Source organism: Vanessa tameamea, chromosome 18, assembly GCF_037043105.1.
Source record: "Vanessa tameamea isolate UH-Manoa-2023 chromosome 18, ilVanTame1 primary haplotype, whole genome shotgun sequence".
Classification (NCBI taxonomy): Eukaryota; Metazoa; Arthropoda; class Insecta; order Lepidoptera; family Nymphalidae; genus Vanessa; species Vanessa tameamea.
Genome location: NC_087326.1, coordinates 4409508 through 4430195, shown reverse-complemented (window position 1 = coordinate 4430195; position 20688 = coordinate 4409508). Strand labels below are relative to the sequence as shown.

The window sequence follows — 20688 nt, the reverse complement described above, 5'->3', positions numbered from 1 at the left end:
TAATATAGCCTCTAAAGTCTGTCATCAAGGTGTAACAGCCGAGACGTCAATTAAATTTAAAGCCAATTAACCATTTTAAAAAAACGATTTTTTAAACAATAACAACCTCATTCAACCTCTTGAGCTCTTGTCAGATCTTGAAACCTTAGTCTTAGAGCTCCGTTAATAATACTAGCCTGGATGAGGTCATTGTTTTAAAAATCGTTCTGTAAAAATAGTTATGTAATTGCCACTAAAGTTAATGATGTCTCTGAATACGGCTGTAAGATTCAGACTCCCCCGAGGCGTGCCAATAGATTTCTCACATCAAAAATACAAAGATATTTATATATATTTTCATGACTTTCCACATCGATAAGCGGAAATCAAATCCCACTTATTCTTACTTTTATTTCGTTTTTTAGTGTCTCCTATAAAGGTTATATCATTGATATTGTCAAGTTCGGATTGTGATAAAAACATACGGTTATTACACTTGTTTCAAATATGTTTCGGAAATTTTATTCTTGTTACAATACTGAATACTAAACCGACCTCCGCCTTTCATGAAATATTTTAGAAACATATTTTTTTTATTGGAACAGTGAACTAATGGGTTTTATTAAAAAAAGAGCACATCCAAGTATTAAAATAATTACCTTTTTAAATAGTCGATTTTTTTTTTATTGCAACTGAAATAGAAGTCTTAAATTAAAGCGGTATAGCGCAATAGTTTGCGGGCCTAGGGATGTAAAAAATCGCAGGCTTCATCCTGACCCATTGGGCTAATATCGTCCTAATTCCCCACTCCTGCCACAAACTTTAAGCTTAAACAGGAACATAAGTAATTCTTTAAAATGAGGCAATCCTACAATTCCTTAAGAAAAAGTATTTACGACATGCAATATTAAATATTAAGATAAGAAAGGAATAAAAAGACAATAATAATTCTATTTAAGTATTATGATATTGTATCTATGTTTATTCTGATCTGGCCCTTGTTATTTTTAAAATAATATATAATATTAAAATACACCAAATTTTTACTGGCAACCACCAATACATTATAAATAGTTGTGTTCTGATTTAATGACTGAGTGAGCCAGTGTAATAGTCACACAGTATTTTAGGTTCTATCAGCATTGAAGGCGTAAAAAGTGTCTTACACACCTTCCACAATGTCTATGAGCGAAGTTCACTAAGACCAGGTGTGTTTGATCGTCTACCTGCCTAAAACAAATACCACACTTTTATATCTCAACTAATATTATCTGTACCTTTTGGTCTACCTAATCAAATATTTACTGATTTGTATCGATGTTATATCAATGTGCCTTTAATTTATAAAAATATAAATTAAATGGAACTTACTTTAAAAGAATCCGATGATCCTTATCCGAATGTCAAAATCTTATCAGAATAATACGATATCATGAATCCAGGAAATAGATATCACCTCCCTAGGTCACTAAAGGTTAAGGTAATTTCCGTAAGCTTACGTTGCACGAACGACTGAATAGCGAAATCTCTTTCGTAGCTCGCTTGTGGTGCGACAGGCTAATTCTACCCGCTTAATGAACATGAATAATGTGCTTTTTAACTAGTTCCGCTCTTATAAAGTTCACGTCGAACGTAGTACACTTATTATTTATAGAGATAATTAATTGCAGCGAGGCAATAATGATTTTCTATATACCTATGAACGCCTGAGAAGTAAATGCTAATTGGAATGGTTATTAATTTTATCAATTATTAATTTTCTGAACTGAATCAAACTTACTCGGGGAATGTTTAAAAATTAAATGTATTATATTAACTTGTAAACGAATTCTTAATTTAAGTTTAGAATTCTTTTTTTTTTTTTTTTTAATAATTTCGATTACTTAATAAATTACTACACTTACTTATAAAAGGAGACGCTTATATTTAAGAGAAAAATGTTATCTCATTCGTTATAGTATACATTCAAACATATTATCTTTTTAGTGAAATGATAATTTAAAAAAAAAAAGCAAAAATTCAAGTAAAATAACATATAAAGCCATAGAAAGCCAAGCGATAAACTGTAAAGCTCGCAATGCTAAGGTCTTGAGAAGGTTTGGAGCTTATTTCACCACGCGGCTCCAATGCGAGTTTGTAAAAACACATGAGGTCTTCCTCATTTCATTGAAATTTTCAAGAAAAGTTTCCTCACGATGTTATACTTTTCACGAGATTAATTCTGAACGTAAATTAAGACTATGAAAATTCAGTGGTGCCTGGGTTTGAATCAATGTATCACCGGTTAAAATTTACACGAAATATATATACGAGAAATATGTTTAAGAGAACAATAGAATAGCAACAATGTACCTAAAACTTTCCTTATTGACAGAACTGACTGCAAACTTGCGAGCCAAAGATCTGATAAATCTGTAGAATTTTAGCGGTAACTTCGTTTTATCACAGATTATCGTTTCCTCAACTATGCTCCGTCCGTTTGTAGATAAACTATACTAAATAATATAGATGAACTTTACTAATAAAAGCTTGGATTTAAATAAATAATTTGTATTTAAACAAACAAATAAAATCACATAACTGAATTTGAATTCAATATTGAAATGAATTAATTTCATTATAAAAATCATACAAAAGTCACTGGACACTATCCCGCTGCTAGTTGGTTAGTTATACTATATAAACAAGACACATACGCTTCATAAAGAAAAAAAATACGAAAATTCTGAAAGTGCACATACTTCAACATTAATTGGTTACAAAAAAATGTTGATACTTGTTACAGAAAATTAAAACACAGTATTAATATATATTCTGAGTCTACACAATAAGTACTGTAATAAAGAGGCCTCACCTCACACACCCAGCTGCGCCCGTTCCGCTTTAATGATTTCACAGTAATTAGATTTTTTAATGTCCCCCTGGAGATAGATTTAGCGACCCCACTTAATTTAACTACATCATATTTTGCATTATCTTTTCAAACAGAGTCAGTCTTAAATAAATGTTTTTTTTTTTTGTAAATTTAAAATAGCTCTTAAATTTTGAGACATTTAGCAAAGCCCTGCATTTCAAATGCGTTGTAAACTGTGGAACTTAACTTAAGCCTATAATTGCACGGGCTATAATAGAATGTGTGTATTTGGTGGCATTTAGCCAGAATATACTACTTACCGAACGTGTACTTTAAGGAAACAAAATAAATGATCACGAGTTCTCTAAATAGATGAATTGTTATTAGTCAAAATAACCAGAAAAGGTAGTTAGTAAAAACCATAAAAAGAAACTTTAAAAATCTAAAATAATTAATATTGCATTGTTTTGTTAACTTGCTGTCCTTTTAAACTTATTTTAAAGATTAATCAAATGTTTTGTAGTAAAATTTATATGTAACTCGTACGAACTCGCATTCAGTGAACGTTATATTAAGAATGTGTTCTCGTGAGAGTGAGTTACTATTCATAATGAGAAATAAGAATTTAACTAATTTCAAATTACATTTATTCCTTTCACCAAAAATAAAATATTTTCCACTGACCATATCGTAGAAGAAGTTCGATTGACGCAATTTAGTTAAACGTAAAAAAAAATAAAACTTCGTGGCCCAGATGTTAAAGATAACCGAGAAAAGTCGATGGTTGGCGATATCACGCGAAGCCGCAGAGCGAGAAAATTTGCGCCTTGACCTACTTACTCGGTGAGAGCCTTCTTAAGAATACAGACATGAAAAAACAGTGATTTTACGAAGAACGGGTCACTTCTCTCAGATACAAGAAAGTGAGGAACTTAAAATTAGATTTTTATATTTACATTGTATGCACACTACTAAAATTGTAGGCTTTCTACAAACCCGTGAGTAGATACCACCATGATTATCATTCTACCACCAAAGTATATTCTACCACCAGTTTAAAGGGCGAGTTAACCAGTTTATTAATAGTCACAAGTTCTCATGGTTTGTGTCGCGATGATGGTATAACAAAGGATCAATACTTCTCACTGTAGCTATGTCTAAGGTAAAGGTTACCACTTACCATAAGGTATCAGTGGCCGTTAGTATTTTCTCGCCTGCTACGACTATTTTCTATTTATGTAAATATATATGTACAATAGTATTTACAAAACAGTTTTTCTATTCAAAAATGACTTGAAATTATTAAATTTAATTATAACATATGATTTTAAACAACGATAAAGCATGTTTTGTTTGGAAATAAAAACATGACGCAAATTATAAACGTAATCCACGAGATCATTGAACCGTATGACGTAAGGCTCTCAAACAAGGCGCGGGTGCCATCTTGTTACGGAAAAAAACTCAAGATATGGGGCACAAATGTGGACATCGTGATACTTGTATGTTTAGACATATTCATCTTAGTATACATTCATCAAATATAAGGACAAATACAGATGATAAATAACTATACAAATTAAAAGTACACCCATTACGACGTGACAAAATTATTTTAAATATGAACTCTAACATGTTGTGTTGCTTAGAAATTATTATTATACTAGTTTTATTTTCTAATAATTACTAATCAAGTATTTTGAATTGAAATATAAAAAAAAACATTACACATTTACGTAATATATCTGCCAAGTATTAAATATTCGTGAAAATTTTGTAAATGTCAAATTTTATGGCAACCCTGTTTAATGACTTAAAACGAACGACGAAATTATAAAGATATATAAATAGAAACGAAAATGAAACGATAATCCTGAACGAATGATTTACAGAATACATAACTCCTACTTGCCGACGAATAGATTGGGAGCTTAACTGCCAATATCATTGTGAAAAACTTGAACCTATCTTTACACATAAAAAGACCCTTTGAGTAATCTCAGATTTTATCGCACGTGCCAGAATACTTTACTTGTCGTCTTATTCTCACTGCGCGTTTTATATCTTGCAAACAGTGATCGAAGTAGGTTCCTTTATGAATATCGTTTCATGCACAAGTGAACGCTTTTATCTTTACATCGATCGCTACTGCAAAATGAGCTTAGCTTATCCATTCGGTTGGCTACTTTGAAAAATATCTTATATAAATTCTTGGACGTAATTATAATCTTTAATAAATAGAGCGATACATAAATTTTATAAAATACGTCAGTGTGAAAACAAGTCTAATTTTGAAAAGCATTGTATTGTATAAATTCTAATTATCTAGCGTGTTGTAAAACGACCACTATGAGGAATTTGAATTTTGAATTTCAATTAATTGGAAGTATTTAGCTAAAAATAATTAATTAATCATTGCACCGAACATATTGCTCACAACTATTGGAGGAAAATTGATTATATGAAAATATTGTTAACAATTTAATTACATAACTGAATAGTACGTTTAGATATTTATATTAAAAGTAAATAAAAAATAAAATAAAAATTTAAGTCTTCTACGGTATATGTATCGTTATTTAAAAAAAAAGTGTAATAAAATATATTTACCTACGTTATATTTTAATAATGCAAGAAAAGTTTAATTATAGAGGTATTATAAATTATAATCTTAGGCTTGTATTAATTTAAAAAAAAAGGAGCTCGCCACTCACTAGTATACAGATACAGAGTATAATTTGGCGTTATATTCTAATTCGAAATTTAAATTGTTCTCATCGCGCCAAAAGAAGTTCCGCATAAAAGATAACATCTTGTCTAATACCAACGTTGTTAAAATCGTAGTTTATCTAAGTAAAACGTTCCGCCATTACCCTAAATGTACCGTATAAGTCACATTATACCTTTAACTCTCACGATAAATTGTTACCCGACTAATGGAAATGCAAATTTCTTCCCGGCTTTATAGAATATTGTAACAGTATACTAATGAGATAAAATCGAAACTTTTACGTTACTTTTAACATAATTGGTATCAGGTGTATGTGAATACAGAAATCTGATCGAGAATATTATATTTAACGTTTCAATTCACGTATTATGAATATGTTATATTGCTGAAAGAAAAAAATATTCGATTTAATTTTTTTGCTATGAAATTATTTCCATTTTCTTTCACTTTACGATTACATACTTGTATTGATATAATGGTTATTTATATTTAATAACATACCTTGGAAATTAAATGATGCCTGCTTTAACTATAAATATACAGTTTAAACAACAGCTGTTGAAAAATCTGAGGTTACTTTCAGAACCGGTGGTAAATACTTGACGATCAATAAATAAGCGTAATGTTTTTATATTTAAAGAATATTTTGATATTACAGTAACAACTATATAAATAAAACAGTTTATTAAATTGTTTTATTACAGTCGACATTGATTAAACTAATGGTTCAATTTGAAAATTATTTATTTATCTATCAATCTGTTCCAAAATGATTCAATATTGTATGTATTTTGTTTGTAAATGAAACAATTATTCTATTAAATACATACGAATATATACTTTTATAACATTTGTAGTAATTGAATGAATATAAAAACGAATGCCAGTGATTATAATAATAGCATACTGTTTTATCTTAATATGATTGTCTGGGTTTATTCCACCCAACAGAATGAGCTGGTTATAACCCTACGTCAAATGACGTCCACAATGAGTGTGATAAGTTACATTGACTGCGTTTACGTTACGCATCTGCAAAATACGTATGACGTATGACGCTTCAATTTAATTAATATTAAAGATGGAAGACAATAATAAAAATATGAGATAAGATCAGTATGATGTTTGCAAAGACCTATTCTGTAAAAGCAAACTAGAAAATTATTGCTGAACAGCATTACTTCGTGAGTCACTCGTAATATTCAGCTTTTAACGAGTGATATACGAAGTGAGTTTTTACAAAATAGCACTGCTGTACTGACATTAACATTCTAAGATTCGTCGAATAACCCACATTAGGGTTGGGTACAGGTAGCTTGAGCCAAACCGATCGCCCGCAATACTAAAATTATGTTTGTTAGAAAACATTCAAATGATTAAGAACATTCTAAGCAATAAAGATAAGTTTTTAAAATCCTCTGTATATGCCAATGATACTACGTAATGGTCGTTAATATCTTGTTTTTCTGCTTCTAGGGGTCGACGACACGCACAAGTTTCTTGGAAACGAGACACACACAGACTTCTTCAGATTATTGTTACGAGATGGAAATTACTTACTCGTTGGTAGCAGGTATGTAACTCTTTTTATCGATATAACATCTTTGTAAATCAATAAAGTTTACTTTTGCTGATACCTTTGTTGACTGATTGGATAGAAAATGTTAATCTTAAATGATCGCAAGTTTAAATCCGATGAGTTTTCACGGACTCTATATTTGTGTACAAAATATTATGTTCGGCTGTGAAGGAAAACATGTGGAGGAAATTTCATTGCACGCATAAACAATGTCATAAAATACACTCTAAGCATTCTGTTAGGGGGTAACAGGACGGACAGAAAACAAGACCATTGTCCAACTGTGGTACATTTTATTGTTAGTGTTCGGGCTCTTGTTATTAGTATAAAACTATAAAACAAACATACCATTTATGTATATGTGTACATATGTATTTTGTATAGCTAATCTAGTGGCTAGATATAAGGCTACAGTTACTTCTGGGCTAAACCCCAAGTCGAAGCAATAAAAATATATTGAGTAATTTCTTTCGAAAGTTCTGTTCTGTTATTCTGGAATACTCCCGTGCCTCAGAAAGCATGAAAAGCCGTTGGTTCTACGCCTCCGTTCCGTTCCGTTCGTGTCGTATTTGATATTGCATCTGATTATGAGATTGAATAGAGAATAAATCAGTGTTTGCACACAGACTTGTGCACTAAATCACCTGTATTATAGGCTGGATAGTTAAGATTGTCCGCCGTGACTAAAATCGATCAGGACGACATCGTGCATTCTTAGAAAACCTATTTTTCTTTTCTTTTAAAGACATCAATAAATTATTTTAAAATATTTACTGTAGTTAAATATTAATATTGCCAAAAAGTTAATGAATAATTATGTTAAAACTTCATTCTATATTTTAATGTTCTTAAATGTTTAAAGTTGGAGTACAAAAATTTATTCGTTTACCCTAACGGCCTAGAGAACTAATCTTAAAATAATTAGACATTTGCTGTCGCAAATTTTAAGGTAAATTTAATTTTAACAGTTTTAATTTTATTACAGTTGCTAGTGCGTCGGTTCAAATATAACAATTAAAAACTATACCACGCAACCTATATTGCTGACATTTCGTACACGCTATTTAAGTTCACGTCTTATAAAAATAAGTAAATTCACAATCTGTTCACGGGTTTGATATACATGTGGAAGAATTTCATTGAAATTAGACACATTCAGGTTTCCTCGCGATGTTTTCCTTCACCGCCGAGCACGAGACGAATTATAAAATTATCTTCTATAATTCATGTTCATTAAATAAAAGCTTGTTGATATGAAACCACAATTGAAACGCCTTAAGTGTAAGACCTACTGTATGCCTTGCCTCCCTTATGCCCTTATGCCCCTCTCCGCCGCCACTCTCTACTCCTACACTACACTACTTTTGTAAGCGTAGCACGTAAACTATAACCTCTTGTAGATCTTTGCTATATTTTTATAACTATAATTTAAAAAAAAAAACGAATGATGCCGTAATTAATATTTGGTGTTCTTTTATTAAAAAATCTTTCAATAACCATTATAATACTTCATATTTACCCTGACGACCGTTTTGAATTTTTAACTAGACTTGATGACTATGACTTGAACTAGATATGAATTAATTGAAAAATCTAAATACGTTAGGTTTTCTAAAACGTTTACATCAAAGGCAGTGGAATATCAGTAGCAAATTAAGAATTAATTCACGTGGAAAACAAGAAAAAACAAATTTAAACGAAGATTCTCAAATCTGACGAGGAGGGTATCATACCATTTGTATATTATATACCTTTTTCTTCGTGGATTGTTATGATTTGAATGTATGAATTTTGCGTTGGTATAGACAGGCGTTTAACATAGTCAGTTGTATGTCAAATGCTATCATCTTAATTGCGGTATTGAACTATGTTAAATTTTTATTTGTCATGATGTGATGTGTTGGAAAGTGTGTGTATTGAACTATGTTAAATTTTTATTTGTCATGGTGTAATGTGTATTTAACTAAAATTATTCATTAAACACATTGTTCAGATATCAATTTAATCCGATCCTCTCTTTATTTCATTTTCTCGACGTTCATTTATAAGATTTTTTTCGACAAACTCTCCTAGGGGATTCAATTAAATGAATCTTTTTGCTTTTCTTACGTGCCGTATTTACTGTTCATCTTACTTTAGTTCGAGATCTAAATAAATCATATATCACACTTTCTTTTACAATCAATATAATACGTTATAACAATATAATACGTACATAATATTGGTTCCAAATTAATTGATGTGAGCCATCGAAAATGATATGATCTCAGTTAGAAAATATCTACATAATTTAAGCACTCTTAGTATATTTTACAAAAATAAGTTTGTTTTTATTTCCATTATTATTATTTAAAATAGTTATGAGCCTGGTAATAGAAAACGATCACCATCACCCATATATTACCACTCTAAACATTAAACGTCCAAATATTGTAGGCATTGACAATGTGCCACTAACCTCGTTGACTATCATGTCTCTTGAGCCTGAAGTATCATAATCTATCAATCCAAATTTAAATTTAAAATTAATCAAAAAAAAAAATATGGTTTTTATGCCTTTTTACAATTACATTATTCATGAATAAAAATAAAAAAATAAATGAACAATTAAAATACAATCAAGCGAATTGAAACAAAACTACCAACTATCACCTTCTGTTCTGAAATGCGGAATAAACCGACGAGTACCAGTAGGAACTCATACACTCTCGTATAAGAGGTACTTAGAATTAAATGTACATCCTATTTATGAAAATCAATAACCACTTACTCGAGTCTATTTAACTATCCACAAATTGAATTGATATTTCATGATATTTTAAGAATTTAATATTAGACTATGTATAAAAAAGCAATAGCAAATTTATTACATAATCGGATACCCGTCCAATGCGATTTATAAAACTGGTGGAGAGGCTAACTCATAAGACTTCAGGTCTGGAGTTCCTGGGTTCAAACCCCGGATTAGGCCAACGACAATTTATTTGATTTTTTCATCAATAAATTCAAAATAGATGGCAATGTTTTCACTCCCGTTCTTCGGAAAACTATTCAAATCATTGATCCTATTCCCGAATGATTTCCGAGAGTTTAGGATTTGTCATTCCATGAGATTATGACAGTGAGTATCCCTTGACCCGTATTTACATCCTACTATTTCCGCTCACGGCTTCGCTCGCGTTTTAAGTGTTTGTCGGATATTATTCAAACAATATCTTTATAAGTGATAACCTTCGTGTTATTTTGATGTATAAGCTATATTATTAAAAAAAAATATTAAAATACATTTAGTATTTTTTGCGTGAAAGAATAACAAACATCCACATACAATTTTTCGCCTTTATAATATTATTAAAGATAATTAAATGAAACCAAGAAACGGCACTTCTCACTTTAATTTATATACAAATATAATTATTATATTATTCATTAAATATAAAAATATACTGCGCTATAGATATCTAAATTATTATTATTTGACGACCTCCGTGGTCGGGTAGTGTGTACACCGATTTTCATGGGTACGCCACTCCGAGGTCCCGGGTTCGATTCCCGGCCGAGTCGATGTAGAAAAAGTTCATTAGTTTTCTATGTTGTCTTGGATCTGGGTGTTTGTGGTACCGTGTTGCGTCTGATTTACCATAACACAAATGCTTTAGCTATTTACATTGGGTCTTTACATGGGGTATTTACATCAGAGTAAGGTATGTGATGTTGTCCAATATTTAATATTTGAACATTGACGAAAATTCATACTGACTTGAATCTGATTCAATACAAATGTTCTTCGGTCAAAAAGTTGATAGTGAAATAATCAACAATTGTCGCACGTCCTCACGAATGAGATCACAAACAAAACGTCATGCAATACACATTATAGGTAAAAGTATTTATAAAACGATTTCAAACTGATCACTTATAGCCTTACTTTTAATATTGGTTCGGGAATTAGTGTAACATTGCTCTCTTCTTATTTCGAATGTAAAGTCAACGGTGAACGAAAGAGAGAAATCAATGTTTAACTAGACACGCGCTAAACAAGGTTTATAAGTGAGTTAGTATTTTTAAAAGGTAATTTAATTCACTTTTAAGTCTTGCAAAGAAAGCAAATAAAACCACTAAACGGTGACTGAAAGTTTTATCAAAGTATATGTTCTAGCTTTAAATATATGCACAGCAACACCTCTTTATTTATAAAGGCAACATTACATTCAGACGAGATACTTATTTGTTTTTGCAACTCCACTTGAATTCGTAGCTAAGTTAGGGTACTTTTAACCATACCGGATGAAGTATGGAACCTCTTGTATCAACCGCGACCGCGGAGCTAAGTCGAATGCAATATATCCTTCTCTTTCAAACGCGTGCTATGTCGGATCATTTCCTCTCGCTTGCATTTGTAAAGATTTTTGGCTGGTGTTTGGAGGAAAACTTAAAGCACCCCTCGCCCGACGGCCTATAGACGCCATGTTTTTAGTGCTGCGTAAAGGGATGTCGATAATATATCGCAATACGCTTTAACTCGATAAATAATTGATTTAATTTATTAATCGAATTGATTTAGTGTTAGTAATAATTGTTTTATTATATAATTGGCTATAACTTCTATGTTAACGTTTATTCCTACAGAGAAAAATATTTCTTTAATTAAAACTCGTTCACTTTCAAGATAACAGATTATAAAAAGTAGTTGTTAGGCACCGGATAACTTTACTTTTTCTCATGGTAATATTTTTTTTTCTTATATTTCTAATTTTAATTAGTACAATATTCAAAGTATATAACTATATCTTGTAATTATAAGCATCCTGTTATATTACAAACTGGTATACAAATAAATTAGGTTTTATCGATATTTTCTATCGCATCACTTAAGACATGTCACGTTATCACGGTATCATAGCTTGTTTACTCAAAATAACGAAAATAAATATTTACTGACTGTTATGCCTGTGTCCTCTTTCGGAAGGCATTAGTACATTTCTTTGAATATAAATTTATACCTTAAACGAAATTTAATTTGTTTAAATTTCAACTCTAATTTGATATTATTCAAATAATAAAAGTTTGCATTTAAATATATATTACATAATGTTAAATGAAAATAGTTGCACTGACAATATAGAAAAGGGAACCATTTCTCCTCGCCTACTTTTAAAGCTTTTTTTGATTTAAACATACATTTTTTTATGGCTTAATATTAGCCTAATATGACTTTCCAATGCGTTGTCAGCAGATATGCCGCCAGCTTAAACATTAATCTATATTTTTTTCTTTTAGTATTTATAAAAAACTCTTTAGACTAATTTTCTCGAAGTGTATATTAAATTCATTAAAAACAAATCACAACAACAAATAAAAATTGCATGTAGTTAGTTGCAAACTCAAAAAATGCAGATATTTTAAACGCAATTTCGGTATTGATAATGTCATCCTGACCGATTGTGGCCACGGCGGCAATCTCAAGAAAGATTAGTCATCTACGCAGGACATACTATAGTGCACAAGTGTGTGGGCAAACACAGGTGCACTCGCTTTTCCCTTATTCTTATAATCCGATGGGACGGTAATCCGACACGAACGGCGAGCTCAGGCGCAGGTACAACGGCTTGACGTTCCTTCCTAAGCACGGGAGTGTACAGACTTCCAACTTTCAGACTATGGACTTCAATTCTTTCTTTCTATTGCTAAAATGTGTCGATAGAAAAATCCAGTAACATTTTAACGGCCCGACCTAGGGTTTTAGTCCAGGACCTCAGGATCTGCGACCATTTGTCTTGCCACTAAACCAACATTAACAATGAAAATCATTAACGGCCCTTTAAATTTCCCACTGCTGGGCTAAGGCCTCCTCTCCCTTTGAGAAGAAGGTTCGAAGCATATTCCATCACGCTGCTCCAATGCGGGTTGGTGGATACATATGTGGCAGAATTTCGCTGAAATTAGACAGATGTAGGTTTCCTCACGATGTTTTCCTTCACCGCTGAGCACGAGCTGAATTATAAACACTAATTGAGCACATGAAAATTCAGTGATGCTTGCTTGGGCTTGAACCCGCAAGCGTAGGTTAAGATGCACGCGTTCTGCGTCATATCGGCTAACAAAACCAAAGAAGGAGTCAAATTTTACAGTAATTACAAAACTATTATTGACATCTTTAGATTTTTTGAGATTACGCAGTCCTCCATAAATCGGTTTATTTACTTTTATTGGCGAGGAAGTCGGGAATTTTCCGCCTCTCCCATATACATTGACACTATACAAAATTACATACACACAGACACCATTCAAATCCAAACGTAGCAATGCAAAAAGTATTGCTATTTAACGGTCGAATAACTGATGAATGAGTCGTAACTACCAGGCTAGCATAAAGCTCTAGTAGCACAAGTTAGTTACACGATAATTAAACAAGTAAATTGCATCTATTATTTAGAGAGAAAGACATACGTTACCGAATGCACAAAATAGCTACCACAAACGAGTTCATAAAGAAAACTCGAGTGTGTGACAAATTGGACAATATTTCTCACAATGAGCGCGGAGTCGAGTTTTAATTTGAAATATTCATCCGTTCCTGCAAACTTTGCATTTCTTTCCAAATCAGATTTACATGACATGGTTACGCCCCGCTATGAAATTCGCATAACTAGAACTCGGGATATACTATAGAGCGCAAAGAGGTTGTTATAAGAATCAGTGTCGGCTGTCGACCCGTTTTCATCGTCTGTCTTTAGCCTAAAAAATGTACTCTCACCTTGAACTTCTTTAGAGCTGGGGTCGCATTGTTTTAACGAGACGGCGCCGAACTCGGCTGACTCCGAAAATATGCTATTGATTTTCTTTATATAGAAGATAATATTCAATCCCTTCGGGCGGTTTTGTGGTTTTTATTAAATCTTTTGTTCTTAGCGAGCATTTTTTAGTTTTGTTTTTTTTTTTTTACTTTTATGTTAAAAAGTAATAAAGGATAATACTTTTACATATGTATCAAATAATTTTATGAAATACATTGGATGTCAGGCATACGGTTCATATGATTGATAGTAAGTGGTCACCACCACTCAAAGTAATTCGCGTTAGTGAGCACAATTCAATGAATACAAAGATGTTATGTCCGTTGTGCCTATAGTAGCACTGACTCACTCACCCTTCAAAAACCGAAGCATAACAATACTGAGTATTACTGTTTGGCGTTAGAATATACCCACTCACCTACCTACCCAAATGCGTCTAAAGAAAACCAAAGGTAATTGTATAAATATATAATGTCATGCTAAGTAATAATGTTGTTTTAGAGTGGTTTTAATTATTATTACGAGACGATATTACTAGAATTTCAAATTTCACAAATGTTTTCCAAGAAGTTATAATAATGTAACTTCAAAATAATCCGCAACATAACTTATACCACGTATCATGATACTATCATATGTTAATCTGCATGTTTTATGGCCCACGGTTAATTTCCTTAGCTTCGCCTACGTGTTAAAATCGGATTGTTGTCCACCTACAAAATAGGACAACAAATATTACACTAGTTTTTTTTTTGGTAATCAAAGAAAAAAATATCTTTGTCGATTGAAATGTCCTAAATGTATGTATTAATGGATTTTTCAATTGGGATTTGTTTCAAGATTGGAAAAACCTGAGTATCCAACAAATCATTTCGGGTGTTACAATTAAAAAACATAATCATCATCCTCCTTATAATTACTAAATAATTAATTTATTAATGTAACGAAAACATAAAGCCTATGCTCTATGTCTCTTTAAAAAATGTCTCTTTAAAAATATGTCTTAATCTTTAAATCCCTATGTCTCCTTAAAAAATTACATAATAATTACAATATATAAAATAAACTTCTGTTCGTATTCTATGCGTATGCGTTTACGCATCGTTCGTTCCATTGAGTTGAACTTTGTACAGTTATCGTCGGCAGTTCCGTGAAGGTTTCTGGCGTAGTGCCACAATCGTATAATAGCCACGCGAGTTGTATCAATTACAATTAAGAAATGAAAAGCCATTGTAACGCATGCTTTATAGTTAGTACTTAATATAACTCAACAACAATTATATTGTGTATGTATATATATATATATATATATATATATATATATAGTAAATGATTGCATTATTTAACAAAGGGTAACAAATATCTCGCATGATAAACAAATCGCTGCTAATAAATGGAATTATTAAATAAACGTTACCATCATCAACTTATTTATAAAGTTCGATTGAATAATTGAAATATATGTTGACAATAATATAGAACAATCACCTGTTATAGTGTTTTTTGCTTCCTTTTGTTACATTTAATAAAGAACGAAGTACATAAATGTATGTTATGTGATGTCATTCAAACAGGATACATGATACGAAATCGACTTTTTTTTTAATTAATTTAAATCATTGAAGCTAGTTGACAATATGAATCGTAAAAAAACATTAGAAATGTGAAAGTAACACTCGTCTGTCTAAGTTAGATTAATAAAATTTGATACGAAGTAATGTATGAATGAAATAGATTTGAATTAAATTAAGCACGTGATTAATAATTTATGTATTTCATTTAGACAAAAGCAGAATCCGGAATCACTTCACCTCAATTGTCGAATGCACTTTTTCTAATCTAACCTTATGATGGCTACTCATACGTTTCCAAACGAAGCCTCAAGTGAAAAACTCGCCTTATTGCCTTCGGCTTAATAAATTAATATACACTTTTAATTTTATATTTTATTCTTTCTCTACTATACTAGTTTAATGAGAATTCAAAAACCACATGCGATACAGGTAAATAAAACGAAAACGATTCATCGCGCTATGTTAAGTGGATTTTAACCTTTATTTGACCCGCGTCCCTGTAATATTATTCCGGCATACAGGGTGTGAGCCTTTTGTGCCCTTTTAAGTAAATTAACGTTTCGACCGCCGTACCAGCTGTGTGCACAGATAATATCTAAATGTGCCATTAGTTTAAAACAAAGCGTTATGTCATTTTAATAAGGAACCGTATCATGACTTATAAATTCACCTAAAAACAATGTACCCTGTATCAATAAACCCTTGTAAGCATGTTTGAATCTTCACATTACAGCATATATATCATTTTTTGTGTCATACTTTGGCTGGACTGTCCTTGGGAACTAAGATCTATGTCCCTTGTAAAGCCATTACAGGCTATACTGGCTCACTCTCCCTTCAAACCGGAACACAACGATACTAAGTATTGCTGTTTGGCGGTAGAACAGGTGATGAATAGGTGATACCTACCTAAGGTTGTAAAAAGTCCTACCACCTAGTGGTACAATTAAATAGGAAGCTACTTTGATTGTTTCCATTTAAATTTATATAATATCTCGCATGAAAATAAAAATAAATACTCTGTATATGCCTTAAATCATCGATTTATCTCGACCTTATTAAGATCTTTTAAATATTTTTAAACAGGAGTTAAGTACATGACCAAGCCCGGAGCCCAAAAAAAGGAAAAAATGTACGAGAATTTCTTTTTTGATATCCTGAACAGATTTTGATGTATAAGAATCATTACACGATCCCAAGTGACACTTGTTATGTATAAATTCATTCAATTATTCAGGGCAGTCGTGTTTTTTTTATTAATCTAAATGTAACATTGTAAATAAAAGCCAATAGTAAATATTTTAGACCGACATTTAACTTTTTTAATCATTACCTCCTTAGACAAACATAATGCAAAGCCCCGAATTACGAAGAGCAGTTCCATCATTAGACGTACACAAATATGTAACGAAAAATTCAGATTACAGTGTACAGTATGCTGTGGGCTGAATAATTTTTAAGTTAAGAATTTTGATAAGCGAAAGCGCTTATCATGTTTGCGCAAAACTTCCGATTAAGCCACCCCTTCGTAACTTTATCAACTTTGTAACTTTTATTAATTAATTATTTTACATACGAAATTTTGTTTCTCATCTAAATTTCTCGGGGTCGTGTGGAGATTAATGGATTATGAGATATGAACATACATCTGTTTGTTAGTTAAAAAGAGTAAGAAACAACCTGTTAATTTCCTACTGCTGGACTAAGGCCTCCTCTCCCTTTGTTTAGAAGTTTTTGGAGCTTATTCGACCACCCTGCTCCAATGCAGGTTGGTTAGGTTAGGTTAGTTACACATGTAAAATTTCATTGAAACCAGACACAAGCAGGTTTCCTCACTATTTTTTCTTAGCGCCGAACACGAGATATATTATAAACACAAATTAAGCATATGAATGCAGTGGTGCTTGCCTGGGTTTGAACCTGCAATCATCGGTTGAGATGCAAGCGGTCTAACCACTGGCCCACCTCGGCTTCATTTTATAAATCTTAAATAATTTATCATTATATCATCATTAATTAAATCGTAATAAATTATAAATTCTGTGGAGCTGTTACAAATATTTTCATATTATTTGATTCATTCGGTTTTTGAGTATAGATCCCGTAACGCATTTTTTATTTTTTTATCTAGATAGTTTATCAGCATCGTTTCAAAAACTATTTCATGTACGAACCTCGTCACAGTTTTTAATTCACGTTGATGACGTCACAAATCTAATATGGCGGACGCGAGGCACTATGTTATAGAGTATTTTTAGATCATACATACAACATATTACAACATCAACAAACTATATTTTTTGTTACTATTTACATATAAATTTAGTCATAAATATGCATTTCTACTTTATTAGTAGTATATAGATTATTTTTAAGACAGACGTATGTACATATACAGCTCATATATCGATAAACTTTAGTAAGTAACAAAACGTAAAATTTCTAACATAACAACATTTCCTCGTAAATTTTCTTTAACCACCACCCACGTCCTGATTTGACCTAGTAACCTTCAGCTAAGACCCACGGCATAAATTACTGTGACATTAGAGTTTCTAGTATTTATAGAATAAACATAATGACTAAACTATATAATAATAAATAATATGTGGCAACACATAATTTTGTTATCATACTTTATTAGTATATGATCAGATCACGATTACGTTGAGAAATAACAAATACTTGGATTAATACACAAGTATATCGTAACCTACATTCATGACGATGTAAGTCAAACACGAAAAACCAAACATTCCATCAATCCGCGTAGGTCTTTGGATCTTTTGAACACTCGACTCGACTCCGTGGCAAAAAAGAAATTAAGGTAATCATCGCATCCATCAAGAGCTCGGCTAGACCCGAGTGCTCCCCTGGGCCTCTCTGCTCTGATTTCTGTTCATTTGCTCACCCCATCGGATGCGGCGTACTTAAATTAACGCCGTCTCCTTTGCTGTGCTTGTTATTTGTAAATAAATGTATAAAAATTCAACTGAAATGGCCAAATCGATAAAACACATGGGTATAACCAAATACCTCAGATTCAAGCCCAGAGAAACATAATAAGAGAAAAATCGGGCGAGGAAATTTTTTTTTGTCGGATGAAATTCTACCAATATTATCCGAATTAGCTGATGGAATAAACTCCAAATTTTCACCTAAACAGTATTCCTTTTACTTAGGTGGAATATATTTACGTACTACTCTACTTTACCATATTCTGATGAAACAGCAATCGGACAGAACAGGAAAGAAAATCGAAACACTAAAGCATTACGCACTGCCCACTTCTCAACTATGTTCTGCAACTGAAAAAATATTGACCAAAGAACCGAATAATCACAATCATTGCGGAAATTCCTTTACAACTTTACAGGCTATCAAAAAGCAAGACAATTACTTGTACTATTACCAACTTAATGTCAATTCAATCCTACCAATTATAGAACGTTATCTCTGTATCATTGTAAATGTACATATTATATTAACATCTAAACTTAACTACTGCTTAAGCTAATATAAAACTATTATTTAACAATATATAAATAGAAGCCATTGTCGACTAGTTATCCTCAACTAAATATAACGTTAGTGCAATTCAGACATCTGGCTTACTGGCTAACTTAACAGATAGCATTGGTCTTTGTACCGCCCACAATATCCACGACTATATTCCTCAGATAGTTTGTGTAGATAGCCGACTTTGTTTGACGCAACTTCAATTTATAATATATAAAGATAAACTGAACTACATCTAACACAGCCCTTATAATCATTACGCTGGCTATACACCTGACTAAATTAAGCACACTAATTGAATTAAGAAAAAAAATAATTTGCATGAAAGATACAACAGCTCAACGAACGTAGTCGTCAATACTGCCGTAACTACCGCTCTACTGTCTGATTGTAAGTGTGTTAAATTTAGCCATGTGTATAGCCAGCTTTAATTTTTATAACAATTGTCTTGTATAACAACAATCACAAACGCAATATTAACAATTTAATAAAACTTACTATAACGGCCTACAGGAAAACAGGGGTAAAGATTTCAATCAAACGCCATAAAATTAATTAAATCATTATTATTTGAAAAGCAATTAAAATAAACGTTTTACACAGAACAACTTTTAGGAAAAACAATATCAAATCACCGGAAATACGTATAACCCAAATACCTGTATTGTCCTTGGTGATAGGGCTTTGTGGAAGCTCTTCTGGTTAGGTACACTTTGTAACTTTTATTAATTAATTATTTTACATACGAAATTTTGTCCTGGTTAAAAGGGTGACTGAGCCAGTGTAACTACAGGCCCGTGGGTAGCATTTTACTAGCTAAGTTTGGTGGCCCATTAGCGATGTAAGGAATGGTTAATATTTCTTACGGAGCCAATGTCTATGGCAGTCATGCCATAGATCGAAGCTGCGATAACTGTCAATCACAGCTTCGATGATAACCCTTCGTCAATTACAGATATTCATGATATATATATAATTATTAAATTACTATTGACACAGAGAACAAAATACAGTCTGACTGTGCACGCATCACGCGAAAATAAATAGTTGTATTTTAATGACTTCGGTATAATGATTGCATATTAACTGGATACCTGAAAGAAAGTCCATTAACTGTAACTAAAATAAATCAATGCGTATAATATTTCAAACCAATGATTTTTTGGTCAAAAAAATCTCAGTAGCGGCCTGGAGCTTAGAAATTTGCCATTTGACGTTCCCTTGCCACGAAAACATTAAAAACTCTTGGTCTACCTCCTGAATTCATTCTCTCGTGTCGAAATAGTCGTCCTATTACGGTTGGATTATAACAGTCAGCGTACAGAGTGGACCTGTGTTTACGCACATGCTTGTATTATCCCGTGTGCAGTTGCCTAATCTCTTTAAGACTGTTCGCCGTGATTGAAATTAATCAAGGGAAGTCATCGTCATTATCATTGCAACTGTTGATCTCCAGTTTGTACAAAAATTATCCAAAAGGTCTTTGACCAAAACTTTTGTGTCCAAAGTATCAACTAGCTGCAATTGTTAAGAAGATTGAAGACATAGATCTGTCAAAGTCAAGCAATCCACATCAAGTGAGTTTATATAATCATAGCCAAATCAAATCATTGGACGTCTTTGGAAACCTTACATGAGTCGCAATAAAACTGTCG

At 31.9% G+C, this 20688-nt stretch overlaps 1 protein-coding gene across 3 annotated transcripts in view; it reads left to right on the top strand.

Annotated features, from left to right (window-relative positions):
* Window positions 1-20688, top strand: part of LOC113399192 (semaphorin-1A) — a 344932-nt gene that overhangs the window by 295283 nt on the left and 28961 nt on the right. For all 3 annotated transcript variants that reach the window (XM_026638284.2, XM_064217670.1, XM_026638271.2), the window contains exon 3: window positions 7041-7137. In XM_026638284.2, the coding sequence (XP_026494069.1) occupies window positions 7041-7137 (97 nt within the window). The remainder of the gene's footprint in view (window positions 1-7040; window positions 7138-20688) is intronic.